This window comes from Patagioenas fasciata, chromosome 9 (genome assembly GCF_037038585.1).
Source record: "Patagioenas fasciata isolate bPatFas1 chromosome 9, bPatFas1.hap1, whole genome shotgun sequence".
Classification (NCBI taxonomy): domain Eukaryota; kingdom Metazoa; phylum Chordata; class Aves; order Columbiformes; family Columbidae; genus Patagioenas; species Patagioenas fasciata.
Window position 1 is genome coordinate 30,122,498 of NC_092528.1, and position 22,503 is coordinate 30,145,000.

General features: G+C 42.4%; 1 protein-coding gene across 4 annotated transcripts in view; it reads right to left on the reverse strand.

Annotated features, from left to right (window-relative positions):
• RSRC1 (arginine and serine rich coiled-coil 1) overlaps positions 1–22,503 on the reverse strand; it is a 126,328-nt gene that overhangs the window by 33,825 nt on the left and 70,000 nt on the right. For all 4 annotated transcript variants that reach the window (XM_071812753.1, XM_065845032.2, XM_071812754.1 and 1 more), the window contains one exon: positions 16,854–16,905. In XM_071812753.1, coding sequence (XP_071668854.1) covers positions 16,854–16,905 — 52 coding nt within the window. The remainder of the gene's footprint in view (positions 1–16,853; positions 16,906–22,503) is intronic.

A 22,503-nucleotide genomic window follows, 5' to 3' on the forward strand; every position in this document is an offset into this window, starting at 1 on the left:
CAAGCTCATCAGTTCTTACTCTAAGTTAGATTCCATGTAATATATCAAACAACAACATTTAAAAGAATGATGAAAAATCACATTAAAACTCCATGCAGTTGCACAAGCAGATGATCATGGGGGAATCCACAGCCTGCCAGTATGCACCATAGAGCATCCAAACTCGCTTCTTAGCTCAGCCTCATCTCACGTCACACTTTTAGGAACAGTCTCCCGTTATAAGAAAGGGAAAAACATTGGGTTTTTGATCCTGATGACGGGTCTGCCCAGGGCAGAGATGCACATTTATGACAAGTCCTGAGGATTTACAGGGGGTGTGCATGTCCTGGTGGAGCACAGGGTCATCTGAACAACCTAGGGCTGCTAAATACCCTGACACAATACGAGGAATAGATCCTACTCTTACCTTTTGTTTTTAACAGCTCTTTTCTTGATAAGAGGATGGCAAATAATAGTCACACGAGATAAACACGGGACTATTCCTGAGTCCGACATCGTTCTGTGTGCACAATGTTTCTTGTGCCTCTATCACAGGCAGCTTCACGTTGTCATCATTGTCCAAAACGATGCTCCCATAATATGTAATATTTAGATTATGTCTACCTATACACATTTTTAAAAAATCACAGCTTGTTTTCAGGCTTTCATCACAACTCCTTTTGAAATAATATAATTCTAAGGTTACTTTTAAAATTCATACGTATGTTACAATCAGAGTAACAAATACCTCTGAAAAATACATTTCACTGCATTAATCGCTATTTTCTGACAGTACTCCATTTCAGCTCCTTTAACAGGATCAATAACCACACTAGGTTTTGAGTCCGCATGATAAAAATAGGGAATAACCCACTGGTGGGTCATTGTTTAAAAGAAGGATGAAGGCCCCGAGTGTTCCTCGCGCCCATCGACCCGCTCCCAATCCCCACGATAGCGGTGTGTGGACACAACGCGGCGCGAGCCGGCTCGAGCTCTTTAATTACAGGAGCGCTGAAAGGAAATCATTGATCAGCGGCGTTCGGGGAGCGCCCGCCGCCCCCAAACCCCATCAAAATCCATGAAAGAGTCGCCCCGTGGGGACCCTGCCCACATTAGCGCCCGTGGACAAGCAAAAAGGACCCGACCCAAGCTGCTCGCCGGGCTCTGGAGCCCCCCTGGCAGGTGCTGAGCTCTGAGCACCAGGTTTGATTACTCTAATTAAATACGATATTAGCAACAGATCTTCATATTGATCCCGAAACCCCTTCTAAATAGAAAATTAAAAGCTCTGAGGGAGGGGCTGAGAGGCTAACAGGGCGGTTTAATGGTTTTAATCTCACATCAGCTTTATAATTCCTGAAATTACTATTGATTTCTTGCTCCGGCACACACAGAATTTAAATATTTTCCTTCAATGGAGTAACATTAGCTGCTTTGCTACCGGCTAAATAAGGAAATTAAAACCCAAACCCACAAACAAGCAGCGCGCGTCCACTTCTTTAACCAAGACTAATAAACATATTGAAGAAGCTTAAATGAATAGTGAAGTTGGGGGTTGATTTTAGTCCCCCTTCAATAAAAAAGAGCCTTACTGTAGAAGCATAAGGAATTCTTTATCTTGATGTCAAGTAAGAAGTTTCTTCAGCTAGTGACTTATGTTTAAATATATCTGCATACAGCCTATATGTATTTCATGCACAAGATAATGAGAAAATACTCATGACATCATAATAAAAAGCCTAATTTTGAATGGTTTTGTAAGTTTACAGTGCAAACGTGGATGTTTCCTATTACCAGGCTCAATTACACACAAATCAGATCATAAATGATGATTAATCCCCCAACTTTGTCCTTTCAAGCCTCCTCTAGCGGGCTCGGCCCCGCGCCGCCCGGCCCCTCCATTCATTCCCTATTCCCCCCGGCGGTTCCCTCGCTAATGCCCAAATGGCACCAACCTGTTGTTCGGCACAGCCCTGAAAAGGCCAATTTACCAGGGGATTTACAGCCCTGAAACCGCTTCAATCTGTTCCTCTGTCTCGGTGTAAAGCTCTGCCCTGACGGGCAGGCTCCCCAGCCAAAGGGAATAATCATAATTATAATTATAATTAAAATATCTCATTTTAAGAAAGAAAAATTCAAACTAGAGATACTTAAAGTAATGCCTGCACGTGCCAAATACATAAGGTGTGGTTAAACACCCTAAAAACTAACACATTGGGAAGCATCAAGTGTCGTGATGGGGATTTTTGTGTTGAAATACACTGATACTGTAGCCATTGAGAAAATCTGACACCTTGATAACGTAAAGCACGTTACATTGACTGGAGGATACAAAAAGCTCTGCACATCTCTCGTAATTCCAAGTCATTCTTTAGAGTTTTGTGTTAAACTGTGAGCACGTTGGACTCATTTTTGTGGCTGTTGGTGCCAGTGGCCAAAGCCCCATTCCCCAAGGACAATGCGACTGCAAACTGGGGTCGTTAAGCTAAGAAAATTAACACTATTTATCAGGCTGGAACCGGTGCTGTCTGTAAAACCAGCCCTAAGGTTGCACCTCGGCTTTCTAAGACTGGGCTTAAATAAACCTCCGAGGGCAGGACCCAGCCCATGTCCGCACAAAATCTTCTCCACTTTGTCCCTCTACCCTCCCAAGTTCCATAAACAACCTGTGAGTTTTTAACACTTTCAAAAGCAAGCGCAGTGATTCACAACTATTGCATAAGTTAAATTTGATGGCAAATCAATACATTCATCAGTCAGCCCGTCCATACGTCCAAAAAAGGGAGATCGCCATTTATAAGCCTGTGCAGTAATGTATGAGCTACGCTGTATAAAAACACATTTCAAGGGAGTTATTGGGCTGGGGAAAGCAAAAGTTTGGGGGTTTTAGTGCGGTTTTGGGTTTTGGTTGGTTGGATTTGTGGGTTTTTTGTTTGTTTGGGGGTTTTGTTTGTTTTTAATCAAATACAGCGTAGGTTATGAATTTGTACATCACGGCAGCTCCATACAAAGGAAAGTAAATATTCTCTTCTCTCTTCTAGTGCTGTACTAATAACGTTAGGTGGTATCCCTGGTGTTTCCCAAGGACAAGAAAACAGATTTTCTGGAATTAGAAAATGCTGGGGGGGTGGAAAAAGCCACATCAGAGCCAGAGGTTTCCCAGACAACCAACTCCGGTAAGTTGGTGTTTGCAGGCTATGCATATTCAGAAATATTAAACAGAAGAGCATGATACTCTGGATCCCATTTCGATAAACGTTATCATAGCGACAATATGGAATTCTCTAACTGGCAATGAAAATGGGGAAATTGGTGGTTTACTCTATACCCGCATGGCTATGCATTTCCAGACTTTGTACTGAGCTTCTTGGTTCTCATCACTTGAGAAACCGTCATTGACACAGACTTAAAAACCATAAATTGGGATGATCTTCCCTATTTAATACCCACAGTCAGGCATCTCATTTTAGTTAAAATGGAGGTGTTTTAAGTCCGTTTTCCCAGCACACATCTCCCTCACTTTGCAGGGTCGGCATCGCCTGCTTGCGGTATCATCTTTCCGTGGTTCCTTTTTCTGCCTTTATTCAACAGGATGTTATTTGTTCCGAAATACAATAAAGCCAAATATTTTCAATAACTCAACGTATTCTGGTACACAGTCTCAAAGGGACTATTTTCTTCATCTCATAAATATCCCACATCACCTGTGAAGAGCCTGGAACACACCCAGCTCCCCAAGCACTTCTGTTCTACCAAACGTGGTGTGAGAAGCAGCACACGCTACGCGGTTTTCCAAGAAACACCCATTTTTAAGATACAAGACACCACATTCCACGTCTTTCTGCACGTATTCTAGTGCCAGATGATACTGATTCTCTGTAAGGATATTTAGGGGTCCCCAACACTCTTTGCAACTGTAATCCTGGCTGTCAACGTTGGAGATTCTGACCCACTTTAAGATGAGAAAATATCTTGTGACTTGCACAGAAAGCCCGGCCTACAAAAATTTCTACTTGGAAATAACAATCGGCTTCTATTTTCACACACACACAAGCGCTAAACACGAGACTTGCTGCTTCAACAAACTATTATTACATGCTTCACCAGTCCATTAAAGAAAGTAATTGAATCAGTTTGTATTTTCTCAGTAAAATCTCATTCAGAGAAATTTTATTGCCAGCTATCTAAATAGTAAATACTTATTATCCTCTCAAAATGAGGTTTTGCTTGCCACGGGCAAACCCATGGCTGTTATTGTAGTGCTCTGTCAGAGAAACAAGAAGTTAAAAAGGTTATAAAGACACCATTAATGTCATGGGACTGTCTTGTCAGGACTCAAAAGTGCTTAGTAATTGAGGGGTTTATTCAAAGTGTATTAGCACCCATACAAACGGCACCGCTAATATGATGCTTTAGGCTTTATTTTGTTGCAGCCCTGCATAATCACCTCCAAACAGCTGAATGCTGTGAATTTATCTGCCGGGGAGCACGGCTCGGTTTATCAGCTCTTACTGGGAATAAACCGCCAATAACGGGCGGCTTGAAGGCACAGACGAGGTGCAGCCGCCCGGGCCACCGAGAGAGCCCCGATGGCAACGAATTGGTGCCGGCAACGCAGAAACACCGCGGCTTCGTTCAGAAAAGGACATTTATTGCCACTAGAAATGGCAGGAATAAGCTTGTTCCATCAGCTTTTAAATAAACCAGATCACCTCGGGTAAATCTGCTGCTCTCGATACTCATTGATGTGAATATGGAAAGAGTCGCATTTCTGGTCTAACTTGAAACATGGTCTACAATGGGGTTTTCAGAATGTATGTTAAAGCCTAAAGGCGTTTTATAAAATACATCTATTTAATGCGTATGTTAAGAAAGCATATGTTTAATTTTTCATTTTCATACTTTATAAATTGTTTGAATGAAGTGACACAACGCGAACTCTGTCCTTCAGCAATAGCTACAAAGAAAGATGCTTGTGATCATGAAAAACTAGATGCAAATTCAAAAATCAATGAGGAAGTGGTGGGAAAAACCCACAAAAACTCCCTAGTTCCAACGTTATGGCTCCTCAAATGGTTCTAACAGCAGAACTATTGGAGCCACCGTGTCCCTCCATCCGCCAGCACAACGCTGGTGAACAAGAAAAACTGAGGAGCAAGTTTGTCCCCAATGTGGCCACTACAGACAAAAAGCAGCACGTGGGGGTTGGTCGATGGCCACAGCAACTTCAAACAGTTGTGCTGAGATTGGAGGCGCTGGAGAAAGCAAGAACAGCAGCAACTGGCATCTTGTGCCGCGCTGGAGCGGCCGAACGGAGCTCAGTGCCACAGGACAGGCTTAAACGTAGATCCTGTCACAGACTGAGCTCAGAGCAGAACCGCAAACCACCCTTTGGCTTGTTCTTGCATACAAGTCCCATCAACAGGGACAAAAATGTCAGCAGGTGTGACCCGCTGCCTGGGTACAATCACCAGGCTGGAATGTGCAAAGCACCATTTCAACTCAAGATCCAACATCTGGACAAGGTATTTCAAATTGAGACACAGCATCATCGAATCATTTTGGTTGGAAGAGACCCTTAAGATCATTGAGTCCAACCACAACCTAAGTCTGGCACTAACCCACGTCCCTAAGAACCTCATCTATGCAGCTGGTGACAAATACTGAAGGCACTGCCAAGGCAAAGGAGCTTGGGCTATTCCCAACTTCATATTTACAGCTAAAGGCAAAAAAATATATTCCCTTACCGAAACACTTTCCAACGTCATTGCTGAGGTCTTCAGCTGGTCAGTCAGAGGTCTGCTAGATGTCATCGGTTCCAACCATCATCCATAACTCTCTTTCGTAACATATCTCCATAACTTCCCCTGAGTTTGAGAGATTTCCTTAGCCAGGCATTAAAAGCAAGACAACAGTGTGTCAGGTGTGCTTCAGGAGCCGGGGATGCTCCACCAGCTTCAGCAGATCTAATAGGACCGGTTTTGAAAGGGTGATGATAGCTTTGATAAAGGCAGAGTTATGGAGAAGCGGGCAGGAAAGGAACGAAGACACATGAACTGCAGTACCGCAGGTTTACTCACCGAGAAAACAACGATTCTGGGGAAATTTGTGTTTCACAGAAAATAATTCGACTGACACCCACAAGGAATAATTGCGCTTCTATAATAAATACCATCTTAATATATTGTAGGATGATGACAGCACAACATCCCATTAGGATTATTTGACTATTAGAACCTTTTTATTGCAACTTCACTGAAGCGGCTGCTAACATTTTACACGCTTAGGTGTGCGTCAGTCCATTTTTCTGGGCTTTTTGTATAGTCTCCTTTGCCTTGAGGAGGGAGGTAAATTATCTACGTGAACTGTTTCTGAAGACTGGGCCAAGGACAGATGTTTGTCCATGTAAAACACGTGGGGATCTTCTCTTGCAGGAGCTCCACGGCCCCCAACACTTGTGAAAGCACCTGGGATGCAACATGTCCCCATGAAATGATGCCTGAGTTTGCCCAAGCTGTTGGCTTCTGAAAGAAAGATGAGTGGGGACATAAGCAAACGGCTGGAGCTGAATTCCCTTGGATGCCAGAACCAAAAAGGGAGCTGAACGCGCTGCAGGGCTTGAGGAGACCGGGCACGAGCGCCGTGAGGAAGGGGAGTTCTCCCCAAGCCTTTCCAGCTTCTTCCCTGCCCGAGTGAGGTTCCTAAAGCGTGAGATCTCGAGAACACGTAAAAACAGGCGTACATTGAGACAAACCACTGCTCAGAACGCAATATAAACCCCGATAAAAAGGCCACACAACTGCAGCACTGCGGGGCAGGACGAAAAAGAATCTTTGCAAACCATCCATTACTATATTTTAAGATTTATTCAGTCGACACCTCCTAATCATCTCTAAATCTAATGGGACACCGATGCATTTCATCACAGATGAGAATCTTCTGCGACCGCTAAAATGAAAATCAAGGAATTATTACAATCGAGGGGCTTGGCTTGCAGCGCGCATTAATCAGAAATCATCATAAATCCACGCGCCTCGTCCGACAGCACATTAGTCACACAGTTTGGTGTGATAACGACATTGAGTAATGGGCTCCGAGTTAGAAGGGTCAATCATAAACTCATCAAATGCTTCATTTAATTTCTTAATTTGGACAAACACAATTTGTTTATGGGAAAGATATCAGGTGTTCTTGAATGAATAATGGCTATGAAACCAAACTCCATTAATCAGCTCTTGATTACAAATGACTCGGAGATTGTTTGTTCTAATTTCGTTCATTTGGGTCAACAAAGAGAACACGAGCAAACGAAACCGCTTGGAGAAAATGGCACACTTAGTCCTCCATATTTAATAAAGTCGTGATAAATTTGCTTTCGATAACTGTAAAACAAGAATTCTATTACCCACATTAAATACTATTCTTGCTTTAAGCGAAAAAATTATTATATTTGATTTACACCAAGATCACGTAGGCACGGAGCAGGATCTCCAGGTGCTGGGTGGCTGCACTGAATCCAGAGCAATGTTCCCTCCCAGATGAAAAAGAACAGCAAATAGGGCACTAATGGCTAATTACAACTTCTAATCTCAGCCTGGAGCTCAGGAGGAAATGCGGATGACGTGGGCACACACGGGACCAAGGTCTTGGACACAGGTGACCTGTGACCATTGGCAAGTCACTGAAACCACCGCTGTGCCTCAGAAGGGCGCTGTGATCTAAAACCCTCTGAGAGATGGGCAGGATTAATCTTTATCTATTAATTACAGGTGCCTTGGCAATGCCTATCAGCTGGGGTGTGAGCAAGATCTATAATTACCTCCACACAAGAGAATCACACACACAGAATCCCAGAATGGACTGGGTTGGAAAAGCCCTCAGAGATCAACCAGTCCAACCCTTGGTCCAACTCCAGTCCGTTCACCAGATCATGGCACTAAGGGCCATGGCCAATCTCAGTTTACAAACCTCCATGGCCGGTGAGTCCAGCACCTCCCTGGGCAGCCATTCCAATGCTGACCACTCTCTCTGCACAGAATTGCTTTCCCATCTCCAGCCTCAGTTTCCCCTGGCAGAGTTGAAGCCCCTGCCCCCTTGTCCTATTGCTGAGTGCCTGGGAGAAGAGCCCAATCCCCCCTGGCTAGAACTGCCCTTCAGGTCGTTCTAGAGAGTGCTGAGCTCACCTCTAAGCCTCCTCTGCTCCAGACTGAACAAGCCCAGCTCCCTCAGCCTCTCCCCATAGGGCTTGTGTTCAAGTCCCTTCCCCAGTCTTGTTGCTCTTCTCTGGACCCGCTCCAGCACTTCAATCTCTTTCCTGAGCTGAGGGGCCCAGAACTGAACACAATACTCCAGGTGACACCGTTGCAATGACGAGAAGAAGCAACGGCATTTTATTTCTTATTTCTTTCTTATTTCTCCCTTCGGGGAGCGATGCTGGCACGCTTCACATCTGGAAATTAGATAGAGAGGCCCTAACCATTGAAACACGTCATCGGTGCCCACCAGCCGGAGCCGCCGAGCAGACCCAGCACTTTAAAGCCCTTTTCTGGGCATTCACACTAAAAAAATCCAGCCAAACGGGCTCCAGTTTCACTCGTAGGAAACCCAAACCGAAGGGTGGTTCACATCCAAAGATTTGCAGGGTACACTGCCGTAAAATAGGAGAAACTAATATTTTGCTGTCAATATTAAGATGTAACGTTTCCCCAAAGGCGCTTCAGCAGAAACCGGCCGCACAACCACATATGGTTCCTGCAGCCAAAACGGTGTATAATTAAATTACTGGGCAAAGTTGCTAAATATGAATTGATATAAAACTTAAGCTAACTGAAAAATTGTCTTTGACTGAAGATCAATAGCAGGACTGAAAGATTCATCTGCACATAATTAGCGCACATATTTGCATCAAAATCATGTATACCATATGGTACAATATTACGGGCAACCCATTAGTTATAATGGAAGCCTGAGATACTTTTGTTTCTTGGTACCACAAAAACAGGTCTCACATTAAAATCTAACAAAAAAAACCAACAAATTCTAAAAGCTTTAGGTTATTTCTAAAGGCAATTAATGTTCATTAACTAATAAAGTTGCTGTAAAGTCTGCTTGTAGCCTGGTTTATGTGATAGCATCGCTACATTATCAACTACCCATGCCCTTCTTAAACCAGAAAATAATACAAAAATGGTTCAAAGCATATTTAAAAATGACTTGTAAGAATCTAAAGGAGGTTCACTAAGTGAAGGCTTTTGGATACCAATTCAATGCTATCATAAATAGCAAAAGGAAATTACTTTGTTTCAAACACATTTTCTTCTCTACCCAAATTTGTTTAATTAAAATTCTCTATTTTTTCAGCAATCATGAAAATTAAATGGAATTAATTACTGAGGTAATTATTGACGAATCACGCTTTTAGTTCGCTCACCAATGCCGCAAAGAGCTGCGCTCCCGAATCACACACTCTGTAAGGACAGGACCGGTAATACGTTAAAAAATAATTACTTGGCGTAATGACTTTTGTACAGAGTCACCGCTTTGCATTTAGAAAGTATTACTGGGTTAGTACCCTAATGAGATTGTGTGGCTTTGCCAACCAGTTGGGTGCACGTAAGGTGTGAAGAAATGTATTAACATCCAGCTCCACGAGCTGCCCGGCATGAAGCTCAATGGCACAGAGCGCCCGGCCGAGTTCAAATCCCGTCTGCATCTTCCCAAAATTCAGTCTTGAAGTACCCGCAGTTCTCTCAAAACACTAAATATAAAAATTAGCTACCATAAATTTATTCCAAAGTACGTTTTCTTGATTTAAAACCAAATAATTCTTCTATTGCTCGGAGTTTGACCAATAGTATTCACTCTGCCAACGTCAGCAACTAAATGGTTTTTGACATAAAAATCTGCTAAGTGGGAATCAGCCGTTGACCTAGAAACTGAGCTCACTAACTCCATAATGAGACGAGTTTCCTAAATTAGCTGGTTTTCAAGAACAGAGTAAAATCTTCCACCTTCAAGAAGGACCTACAAGAGGTGGATATGCTATGCAAATGGAACACGCTACTGTTTCACGCTGTTATTTATCTCCTGCGTTAACCAGCGATGAACAACCTGTTCAGTTCAAACCACATTTCACCAAACTCTTGGTCACCATTGCCGGCCCAAACCTTGATCGGTGCCCAACACGACACCCACGCCTGTGCTTGCCCATCCGATACCGATCAATCCTGAACGCTAACATGTGCAAATAAATAGATATAATAACTACCTTAGGATTGGAGAAATGCTATCGCCAGGGTGTATTGCGATGGCTGTGCTCATGTGTATATATTCAGAACAATTATTCTTCCTTCACCCAACCTCCTCTTTGTTTCCCTCTCAACTTCTTGTCTCATCCTCCGTTATCTGTATCACTTACACCAGGAATCCAGAGGCCAAGCAGCAAAACCTTCTCGTCCTGACCAAACCTCTGCCATAAACCGAACACTTAACATGGAAAGAGAACTGAAACGAACAATTACAAGGTAGAAAACAGAGAAATGGCAATTTCTCGGCCTATAAGCAATTAATGCTTGCAGCTGAAGCCACAGCAGCAATGGCAATGAGAGTTTCTCCTCAGATTTATCTCCGAAAACATGAAAAGATTTCTGGACAACCTTGCAAAGGGAGCTTCATGAAGTTAAAACTTCTCTTAATCCCCCGTTACTTGTTTGTTTCTAACATTTTAACAGCTTGTCCTCAGTATAAGAGCACGATACAAATTTAATCTTCAGTAATTACAACACACTATATCACAGCCTGTGGTATAACGAGCCCCAGGGTCCTGATCCTGTGTCTGAAAGCAACTTTTAAGCTTGTTTTAAATCCAAACTCCTACAATTTCTGGGGAAAGCACTATTTTAAAAGGTATTTTTACACTTCCTTTAAACAGGTGAAATATTTTATGCATTATCCTTTGTGTATATATCCCGACACGTTATCCGCCCTCCTAACGTGGTTTGCATAATTAGGAAGTCAACATAAGGCCATCGGGTGTTCAGTGGAACAAACACAAAACAGCAAAGTCCAAAGAAAACCGGAATCAAAACCAGAAATCCATGAATTTTTATAAATTGGGCATTCAAAAATAAGCACCAATAACCCCAAATTTCTCATACTTGTTGCCACCTGCCTGCTTTACTACTTTGCATAGCTAGAAAAGAGCAAAATAGAGGCCATTCTATTTAACTAAACAGTTTTTATTAAAGTAAAAGAAAAGCAAGAACCTGTGAAGTAGCAAGTGATCCTATTAGTTCCAGCAGACTAAAATCATACAGTCTACGTATGTGGTCCTTTCAGCCACATCTGTTATGAGCCATTTCGATACCAGAAAGCAGAGAATATCTGACTATTTATTCATCAGGCATTGAGAGCAAATGAGGATTTTTCTCCCCAATAACATGTGCTATAATTGGGAGATTTATAAAAAATATAATGCAATAAGTATCTTGCATTTTTACAAGAGCTCAGGCCAAGGTACTTGTTGTATTTACTGATTTTCTCTTTAAGGAATATGTAAAATGTAATAAAGATGCACGGTGCAAAATTAAAGGGAGCAATCTGATAGTGTAATTTGAAGATAATGAGTTAACTATCCAATATCCGGAATTGCTGCCAAACACATCAGATAAATGTTGAATGCTGATGATTTGTATTCAGCAGTTTTTACCACATATTGCTAATGTCATATTAGTTCTCAGTTCTGAAGTTTCCCCTAAATAAACTCTGTCAAGGATTCTCTGCACAAAACGCCCTATTCTTGAATGCTCTTTCAGCCAGAGATTGAAATGCAGATTCCAAAAATACAGCAGTCACTTATTTCAACTCTAGACCTTTGAAAATCCAGATCAATTGCCTTTTGTCATCGTCTTTATAGGGAGCGCAAGAAATTTTTGCCTATTATCACAGCAAAACTTCCCGAGTTCTTTGGTAGAGGCAGCAGGATTGATAGTTTAAACCATTCACGTTTCCTATCAATACTTTAAATTTTGGAATCTTGAGCCATATTTTCATGTTTATGACAAAACACAGGTGCCGTACAATTATTTACGGCACAAATTAACTGCCGTTAAAGATGTGAGGTTTTTGTTAAGCCTATGTGTTTTAGCAAGGCGGGATCCAACGCGGGGCGAACCTTTGCCTTCAAAAAATCGGCGATACGAGCAAGTAAACGCCAAAACCTAACTGGAATCTTCCGCGCGTAATGAAGTCTGGGAAAGAAATCACAGACACCCAAGTGGTTTGGCAACTGTAAGTGACAGAAGCTCGGCTAAATCCTCTGTTTACACTGGGGATTAGGCGGGTAGATTGTGCGGCTCCGCCGGAGCACGGGATGGTCAAGGGAATCTGCTCCCCGGCAGCCCGTGGGGCAGCGGCACAAAGCCCGGGCCTGGTAGGAAGTGACCCATAAACGCATCCCCGACGCAGGATTTACACAAAGCCGCTCTGCCTCATAGAAACTCCATATGACCATTAAGCGGCCTGCAAGGCCTGCCAGGAGGCCTAATTACAGGCCTACAGAGCCCAATAACAAAAGCTGAAGAGCTTTAGCCTAGGGATGATCTGCTTTATACTGACTTGAGAGAGTCCATATAGAGTGACAAAAAGAAAGAGGTTTAGCTTTAAAATTCTCCCAAGGGACGGAGCATTGTAGCTAAGTCTGGAAGGCCCACATGCAACATACTTCACATAGGCTTAAACATCCCACCCTCTCTAAATTAACATTCAACCATTGCCTGCTTAACATCTGCTCAACCGGGGCAAGTTGCTGCGATATTGTTAGAGGCCGCTAGAAAGACTTTTATCTCGATATTAAGAAGGGGAAGTAAATAGAGTATCGCAAATATAAATGTATAGCCGAGACCAACAACTTCTATGGAATGACAGCTTTTATAAATCAAAAATCAGTTGCCTTAAAAATTAAAGTGGAGGGCTTTGGTATCTTCAAGTATTGCCCTGCCTAATGAGAACAAAGATACTGACGTTAATCTACACCAGCAAAGAACAAAGTTTAACCAAGTGTGTAGCAAAGCCAGTGCGAACACAGGACTTGGAGACAAAACTTCTAGATGGCGTTATCTTACCTAAATATAAAAACAGCCGTCTTCCCCTCCTCCCCTCCCAAATACAGCTGAATATTGTATTGCACCGGCCTCCACAACAGACACCAGAAGTCGCGATTCCCATCCCCAAAGCGCACCAGGAAAAACAAAGCCAATTAAAAAGAGTCTGGTTTACTATTTGCTATCTTACGTCTTTCCGAGAATCAGTTGTTATTTCCTGACTCACTACCTACACTAGATCCTAAAAGCAGGTTTTCTCAAGATACTGAATATCACCAATTCCTGCTGAAGGTGACGAGTTGGCCGGTGGATCCACCTCCCCTAAAATCAACTGTCTCTGGTGATGAAGAAAGCAAAGGGAACACAATAACATATCCTTCACTTTTTTAAACTATGGCCACTGTATTAGAACGGACTTGGAAAGCTGACATACTTTCAAACCTATATTCTGTTAATCCGTAATATTATTATTCAATACACCATTTTCTCTTGCTTAAAAAGCCACAGGGATAAAGCCACATAATTTCCACGGCAATAGGTTGGTGTGCAGGAAAAAATAAATAAGAAAAGATACACGCAAACATCTCCAGCTTGAGAAGAAACTCTGACTTGTCAATATTGCACTGGAACACCAGAAAAAGAACAACGCAAAACAAGGACTATCGAAACCTTTTTGTATCTACACTTCTTTGGAAATCACAGCCCTTAGCAAGTGGCTCTTTGTAGCCAATGCCATTGTCTGCGGCCCGGGTGGGAGAGCGGGGTGAGCTGTGGTACCAGGTTAGCCCTGTCTTTTACCAGGTTAGCTGTGTGTTTCACCAGGTTAGCTGTGTGTTTTACCAGGTTGGGTGTGTGTTTCACCAGGTTGGGTGTGTGTTTCACCAGGTTAGCCGTGTGTTTCACCAGCCTAACGCACACAAACACCGCAACCAGTTCCTGAACTGACGCTGCCCACGCTTGGAGAAAGGTTGGGAACTGCTGCTTTCAAATTTAAACAAAATATAATATCCCCAGACATTCTGCTCTTGCTAAAGCAACGGCACGAATGCTGTCTCTTAAAAAAATAATATCATATATATGGCGTACAAATCTGTATTTGTTCCTTTGAAGAAAGCGCCTGAACTTAAGCCCTGACATCAAAGCGGTTTGCTCTGAATTCTCTATACGTTCCAGGTACTGAGAGCAGTTTCATATGAAAGAGTTATCAATGATATTGATAAATGACATTGATCAAAGAATTGCTCCTGAATAAGCTCCGGTGGCCAGAGGAGACGGGGCTGTATTCCCAGACCTGCCACCATCCCTTATCTACGTTTAATTATAAGTCATTAAAGCTACATAGTAATACCAGCCAAATGTGATAAAAATTAACTTCTCCAGTTCAGCAGGGACTTGTTGCAAAGTTCTATCATTACTTACAGGCAATTTCTTTCCCCAAAATGAATGTCCAAAGCACATACATTGCATTTTGCCACTCGTGCACAACAAACTTAGGTCCCAGTCTCTTTTTCAATGCGCTGCTTCGATCCACAGGAGCAGCACTGGCAAAGATACATGGGAATCCAGAGCATTTCAGGGGGCCAAGCAAAAGGGAAATTGGGAGAGTAAAAGAAAATCTAAATTTAAAATATCATGAAGCTATGGCAAATGATAAACTCAAGTAACAGACAAATGCACCACGGGGAAAGGCCGTTGGCAAACTTCAAAACCGACCACAAGCTTGAATTTAAAGCCAGCCTGCTCTTACCAAAAGCACCGGTATTAACATCTGTCCCATTACATGAGCAATATATGAATACAGGCAATCTAAGAGATGTGAGGTTATTGTGGGAGATGGGATATTAAGGGTGTGGAAATGGCAGGGAAAGGGAACGGAGCTTCCCAAAGGTCTCGCCAACACTCGCCGGTCATTTGGAGCCACAGCAGAAGGTGAAACTGTTCTGGTCATCCAGGCCATAGAGGATCACGGTGTCATCAGCAACCATTAAAATGCAGATAACACATTTTGAATAAAACAGGGTTTTTTCCCCGTTTAGTGGGATTGGAGCAATCCCTGCAATGTGTACAGCCAGATATTCCAGCAGTTAATTCCCAAGTTTGGGATGGACCCCATATCGAGCACCACGTACGCAAACAGCAGCTTAGTTCATCATTCCGAAATGAGATCGGAAATCCCATTCTATTCAGTGCAATCACAGCATCGTGCGACAACAGCACCAACAATCCACCTGTGGACTGTGAACTCCCCGAAAAGCTGCTCAGTAACCGCCTCATACAGTTAAAGGTGAAAAAAGCGTTCATTTTGCAATGGGCAAACACACAAGAATATATTGCAACAACATTAGTAACATTTTCAACACTCGTCTCACACCAATTTAATCAAAATTCAATTTAATTGACTGAATACAGGAGCCGGGGAGAGGGCAGGGGGATGATCTCATAGATTACCAAGCCTTAAATAAAGCCAGGAAAGAACCTGCTGTATTTGGGGTGGTAAGAGGAACAAACAGATTAACTCTTGGGTTAGTTACGAACAGCTTGCAGCTTCAATCGAAGGTTCACCCTTCGATTGTGAATATTTAACACTGTTACAGACCTTTTCTACGCTTTTGGACATTTTGGGGAGCCAGGTCATGATGATATACAACCCATAGATACCTTTTATACATTTCCCAGGTGTTAAATTAAAAAACGAGGTGCGATAGATGTGAGTAGCATACACAAACTGTGCTTTGTTAGCTCAGCGCTGTCACGTCCGTTTTATAATTATATGCCCCGAAGATTTATTAAAAGTTGTGGAGAACAATGAATGCATTTGAAGCCACACGGTACAAAAGGCTAGGAGCATTCTGGAAACAAATACCAGCAATGTGAGAAGAGGGTATTCCTTAAAACAGAACGTTTCCATACGGGGAAGAGAGAAAATGGTCTTTCTTGGCAATTGCTGTTTATCATTTCAATATACACATATGAGAGCTGAAAGCTGAACTAAAGACACATATGTATTTATTATAATGCATATGAAATACTGAAAGCTATCCTTTTAGCGTGACAAAGTTTTAATGGGAAACATTAAAATAATATCTAGAAATTAATTAGGATTACAAACCTCAGACGGCCACTTTAGAGCGTTAAATCATCATTTCAATAAACTGAGGACAAATGCAGGTACATAAAGAACATCCCATAATGCTACATAAACAGCTCATTATTCATTTATAACTTTATTATCGTTACCACAATCCTACTACAGTGTGGAGTCCTTCAGTAAGGTTTTCACACTCATAGTTTAACTGCATCTCAAAACACGCGCGGCTCTTGTAAATCATCATTGGGAGATGGGTGAAGAACCCAAAAACCTGGGGAACGGGGCTGGGGGGAGACCTTCTCACTCTCTACAATAAATCAATCAATGTATACATGGACTAATTCAGTTCAGTGCTACAAAATAAAGAAACAAGCCCAAATATTTGAGAGGGCAGAATCAAGTCTCGGTAGCAGCCGCACCACGAGGACAAAGAGGTAAAGGCTGATTGCTGGTTCTCAACGGCAAACACAAATGGTTTATGTTTATCTCCTCAAAGGGATTTACTAAAACCCAATGATGATGCACAGCAGTTTCATCTTAACCAGAAACTGAAGTGAGCTATGGAGAAAGGGACTTGGCATTTGCCGGAGAGAAAAGGGTAAAGTTACTGGCTTGATAGGTTTCATTTTTCTGATACTATCGAAGTATTTGCACAGTGTAATTTTACTGCTAGCAGCACCACTTACCAGCTGCCTCAAGAACCAGCTGCAGTCGAGCCTTAGCTTGTTCCGCAGGGGTCTGAAAAGAGAGAAACGATAGACGTTCGTCATTCCAGGCCCGACCGGCCGGTCGGACGGCGGCACCGTCGCCTCCACGAGGGACTCGGTGCGACGCCTCACCCAGAGCCTTCCCACTCCAATGGGTCCTGTCTTGTGTGAGCTGAAACTACCCCATATTTTCGGAATTGACAGAAAATATAAGCCCAACGCCACAGGCGGGCTGATGGTCACCTCCGGCTCCTCTCCCCGGCCTCCAACACCAAACCCTCCTCAACAACCCACTGCACAAGCACGCTCCAAATCTGCTTTTAATATGATTAATATGGCGAGTCTTTCACACTTTTTCTGCTATCTCTTCTGATTTTTTCCTCTCCTGAAGGTATTTCTTCACATCTCATGGGTGAGGAACACACTGTTGGCTGCGTACCCACTATGCTAATCACGCCAAGTGATGTTTCACTGTGTCCAATGCGCTTGCCACCCCTCTCATTTTGAAGCCACTCAAACGTTTTCACAGTCAAATTTATACACAAACCACATTTGTCATGGAGTTCAGAAGTTGATTATTCCTGTAAGCATCTGAGAAGTTTGGGAGGTTTCTGCTCCACACTAAAAACAAAACGTGATGGAAATTTCTGGTGTCGTCCTTTGGCTTTGAAAACTCTTCTAGGCCCATCCTGCTTCTAGAACGGTTTTTTTCTGATAATCGGTCTAAGTTTGCACCCTTCCAGCTTCACCCCATCGGCCACACAAGTATTAATTGAGGTAATTAGGCAAGGCTCTTCGTTATGGGTGTCCCGACCGCTGATGTTGTGTAGGGCAGGGGAGTTACCTTTCCTCTAAACCTTTCAACCGGAGACATCTCACATTCCATTGTGCTAAACCACACATTGTCACAGCAGGATTGATGCCGTATTACTATAAAATATAATCTGTATTAAATGTTTTTTCTATAAATGAGTAGAAGAAGGCCATTTCTCTTTTTTAGGGGATTATTTCCTTTCATTTACCTATTAAACCTTTGTTTTACATGCTGTCTTCACCTATTGAGAGAGGCAGACGACAAACAATCCCATTTCTACTGGAATTCACAGGCTGCTCCTTTCATCAGCACGGATTACGAAAGATGTTACATTAATCCGCAGATTGAAATACGAAATTTAAATGAAAAATCAAGATTTTAGCTGTACAGAGGCCTAATGTTTTTAGTTTTGAATTCTGCTGGCTGCTTCCACAAACACAAAACTATTGGGTTAAGTTTATTATTCTAACTATGATAGCAATGCTACCATTAGAGACGACCACTAATCTTGGTGGCAGCATGAAAAACCTTGACGTTTTTGTGAAAATATCTTTGGATTTCTTCCTCTCGCAATGAACTTATTATTACAGCGTGTTTGGGGATATCAAATGCATCGCTAAAGAAAGGAGAGAAGAGTTTTCCATCCAGAGCAAACTCGCCCAACTTACTGAGTTTCAGAAAAGCCACACTTGGGTTTGCGGTTTTTCCATCCCTATGACAACTGCAGATTAAAAATAACATAATAACGATAATAAAGTCACCAGGGTTACTTCAGAACGTTCCGCTCCGAGAAAATGGACAAAGATGAATTAATCTGAATATCACTATTAGACCCTCAAAGCTGTGAGCAAAGTGTGAAGAGCCCGACGAGCAGAGGTTACTATCGCTTGAGAAATAACAGAAAGACCCTCAGGAAACTCAAACCTGGTGAAATGGTTGGTGTAGGAGTCACGAGTGATGTCCGGCACAAGCTGCAAAATAAACCCTTGTGCTTTTCTTACGGTCTTAAGCCTAACACGGAAAGAAAAGGATTCAGAAAAGTATAAAGGAAAATGGTACTAAGTGTTGATAGTAGCGGCTGATGAAGGTAACAACCGACTGCAAAAGCAGGAGAGGATTCCCTAACAGGCGTATCGAGCATCCCTAATAATGAATTTTACATATGTCAAACGGAGTTTGGTAACACACTGGAATTACGCTTTGGAAAACCATGGTATTCTACAGGATACCATCAAACAGAAACCAAGCCAAAAAAGATGATCTCTGCGTAACGCTGGATGCAGCAGATGAGAGCAGCTGAGCACAAATCCATCCCCCCCTTTTAACTCCAACCTATCATCATTTTCCTAGAGATATTTATCTAACCTTTCCCAATGCCTAAAGAGCTCGAAAACAGGTGAGGAAAAAGCCTAACAAGAAAAAGAAAGAACAAAGCTGAAGTTTCCTGGTTATCTGAAGAGATGGCGATTCAAAACGACTGGGAATTCGTCCCAAGTGGCTCAGAAACCTCAAGCAGACGTCGTTTGCAATGAACTCCAGAAAAAGAAATGTTGGCAAGGCTGAGAATCCAAGTGAAATTCCCCAGCGTTCCTGCAACCTCGACTCTAAGAGGCTGTAGCAAGTGATCCCGTTTGTACGTTCTTCTCGGGTTTGCGTTTCACTCAAAACCAGAGGAATTGTACAGAAAAATAGAAGCTAATGAACTATTCATGTGATTGAGGAGGTGCCTGGAAATGCAGTTTTCTTACCCAGAAATCCTGAATTGTGTCCGTCTTGGGATGGCAGGGCCAGGGGTGAGACGGGAGGTCTGTGGATGGAGCCAGGAGCCCGGCTGTTAAACACGGACACGGGCAGAGCTCAAAGGAAACACCATTGTGTTAACCCACCAAACACCACCAATCTACAAGCAGCTCAGCAGCACTGTGGGCAGCTAAAAAGAGACCTCGGTGGGTAGCAGGATTGGGAAAAGACACGGAAGAAAGGACCAAAATGAAATAAAGGGGATAGACAGATCATTTCCTTTTAATATCTTGTATAAGACAGTGGTCTCCTTCACCTGCAATACTGGACACCCCAATTCTAGTGGAACTATCCCAAAGGAAAAGAGCCCAGAACCCTCAGCCCAGCCAGCTTTGAACTGACTTGGAGCGAATGATGGAAAAGATTGTGAGACCTGTTTGTTTAGCACAGGAATGGGGGGATTCCTTTTCAGTCATTTATTCTTCATTAGGAGAGTTTAAAAAAATACAATAATTACCAAAGAAAATGAAAATAAAGAACTGGTTTGTCTTAGAGAATACCTCACAGAAACACACTATAGTAACAAATAAAGAAATAAAAGAAAAGAACCCCAAAGATCACACCGTGGAGACTGCGAACTCATCATCATCGCCTTTTTCTTTCAGAGCAAACGGACTGAATTTGAGGGTGGCAAATTCAAAACTGACAGCGGAACATTTTTTCACATTAAAAAAAATCCCATTAATATGAATTAATAACATAGACATGTAATAGGTGTATCCAGCGTTATTTGAATTAAACCCCTACGTTTTCAGCCGTAAAGCAGCTGAAATGACTGCATGTTAAAATGCTATTTCTGTCTAATTCGGTGTGCGACGCAATCCAATCTAATTCTGCGATCCAGTCCATCAGCAGCGCTCAGATCACCCGCTCCGAAAAACCCGAATATCTGACAAACCGGGAGTGCATAAATCGGGAAAACATCTTTGTTTGCATCACAAACGAGCCAGATTCTCCCACTTTGCTCCCTGCCCAGAGCGATTTCTCTATTATACGCAATGGGGAGAGGAGAAGTTGCTTTTCCTACTATGCAGTTGATGTACTGGATGAAAACGTTCAGCTGCTAACAATGAAACAGATAAGAATTATATTACATTGAGGGGTTTACATTATAACTACAATAGAGGATGAAATTGGGGAAAGAAAACAGAAAAAGAAGCAATCTAAGGAATTGTCGGGCTGTTTGCAGCCTCCAAGCAGCACAGCAGAGAGCTACAGATACTAATAAGCAGAAATATTCTCTTAATTGCAAAACTCCTGCGATTTTCTTCCATTAAAAACCAGCCCGAACGGGAACAGAAAACATTTTAAGCTCATGAAACTGTTCATATTCCATTCCCTATGAATTTTATACCTTTTATGGATCTCCCATCAGCACACAGGAGTTACAGCTTAATGCAAATGACTGAAATGTCCCATTACAGCGTTGAAATAGAACGGAGCCTAACAAAATATTGTCAGCCCTATAGAATTATCAGAGCGCCATGAATTCTAAGTGGAGAAAAATCAAGCAAAGCATGGAATAATAGCGATATCTGTCCATCAAACAGATGGACAAACCAGCAATGTAGCAACTAGGAAAGGGCAGTTATCATCCGAAAAAACAGGAGTTGGAAAAGCCGCTTTCCCCTTTAATGTATGTAAAGGCCACAGAGAGAATGTGCCTAATGATGAAGGGAAATGTGCAGATAACTAGAGAGATAATCAGGCTGTACCTTGATGGGAAGGGCTGCAAAACTCCTCCGGGACTGCGGAGTTACCCGAATTGGGCAGGAAAGCCGGCAAAAGGGGAACGATATGGGCAATTCTGGTGAATCCAGCACCCACAAAGACAAAATTGTTGGCGTGACTATAAAGTCACAGCCCTAAAGCCGCTCGACGATTGAATGGAACATCGGAATTTGCTGTTAGAATACAAAAATGTTTGCATCACGTGTTTTTCGCCCAACTGAATTTTCATACAAAATTGAGATCAAAGGGGAAAACACATTAGGTCGTCCCTAAACAGAGCAGACGCTCTGACGTGCGCCGCATCTCGCCAGCATAAGATTCAGAAAATCCTTTTCCCTCCATCATCCAGGACATAAATGGTCATTAAAGCCTTTGGATTTGTTAACTTTAATGACGAATTCTTACGTACACCCCACTTAACTTGGCTTTTCTGCCCAGAGAGACGCGCGTTTCCCAAGAACCACCAGGTGGGCAGGAAAAGCGCGGCTTAATTTAAACTATTACCAAATGAAAATTGGAGAAATAAGTAACGATGGCTCGTTGGAACTCAACCAAAGCAGGAGGCAAGGTCTGTGGCAAAGAGCCACGTGTCGGTGATTGAAATGCGGCATTCCAGTCGCTTTGCGTATTGCTGCAGCCAGAGCTCCGGAAAACACAATGTGTTCATTTCGGGGGAAATTCTGGAGGAAATAGCAAGGAAAAGGGGGTACAGAAATGGATTAACTACCCGCCAGAAACACAGGCTTGTCAATAACGTTTAAGAAAATCAGCAAATTCAGGTCTTTTAAAAACGAAAAATGACTGAAAATGTTAAGCTCACGCAGCCATAAACTCCGCGTGACTTCTTTAATAAGAGAGAAAATACAAATAACGCTGGATCCAGATGCATCCTAAAGGCTAAAAAATTGCCATCCACCCATTTATTTATGAGCGGTCCTGAATATCATCTGTGATATTTTCATGGAAATACGGTGACAATCACTGATCAAGAGAAGAGTTGACACAACAGAGACTTTTGCATCAACATCTTCGCCTGGTCATTATTCTATAAATTCACGTATTTCATAACGTACCTCTCCAAAATTACTCAGATTCAAATCTTGGAGCTGAATTGAAAATAAAACGATGCTTTTGAGCATTATGGGGTAAGAGCTCATCCAAAAGAAAAGGTAGGGAAGGCGGCAATGCTCTTCATGGCTTTCAAAATAACCAGGTTGTTAATATGGATTTCCATTTATTATATCTCTTACCACTGCTCTATATTTCTGGTACCTTATGTTACCA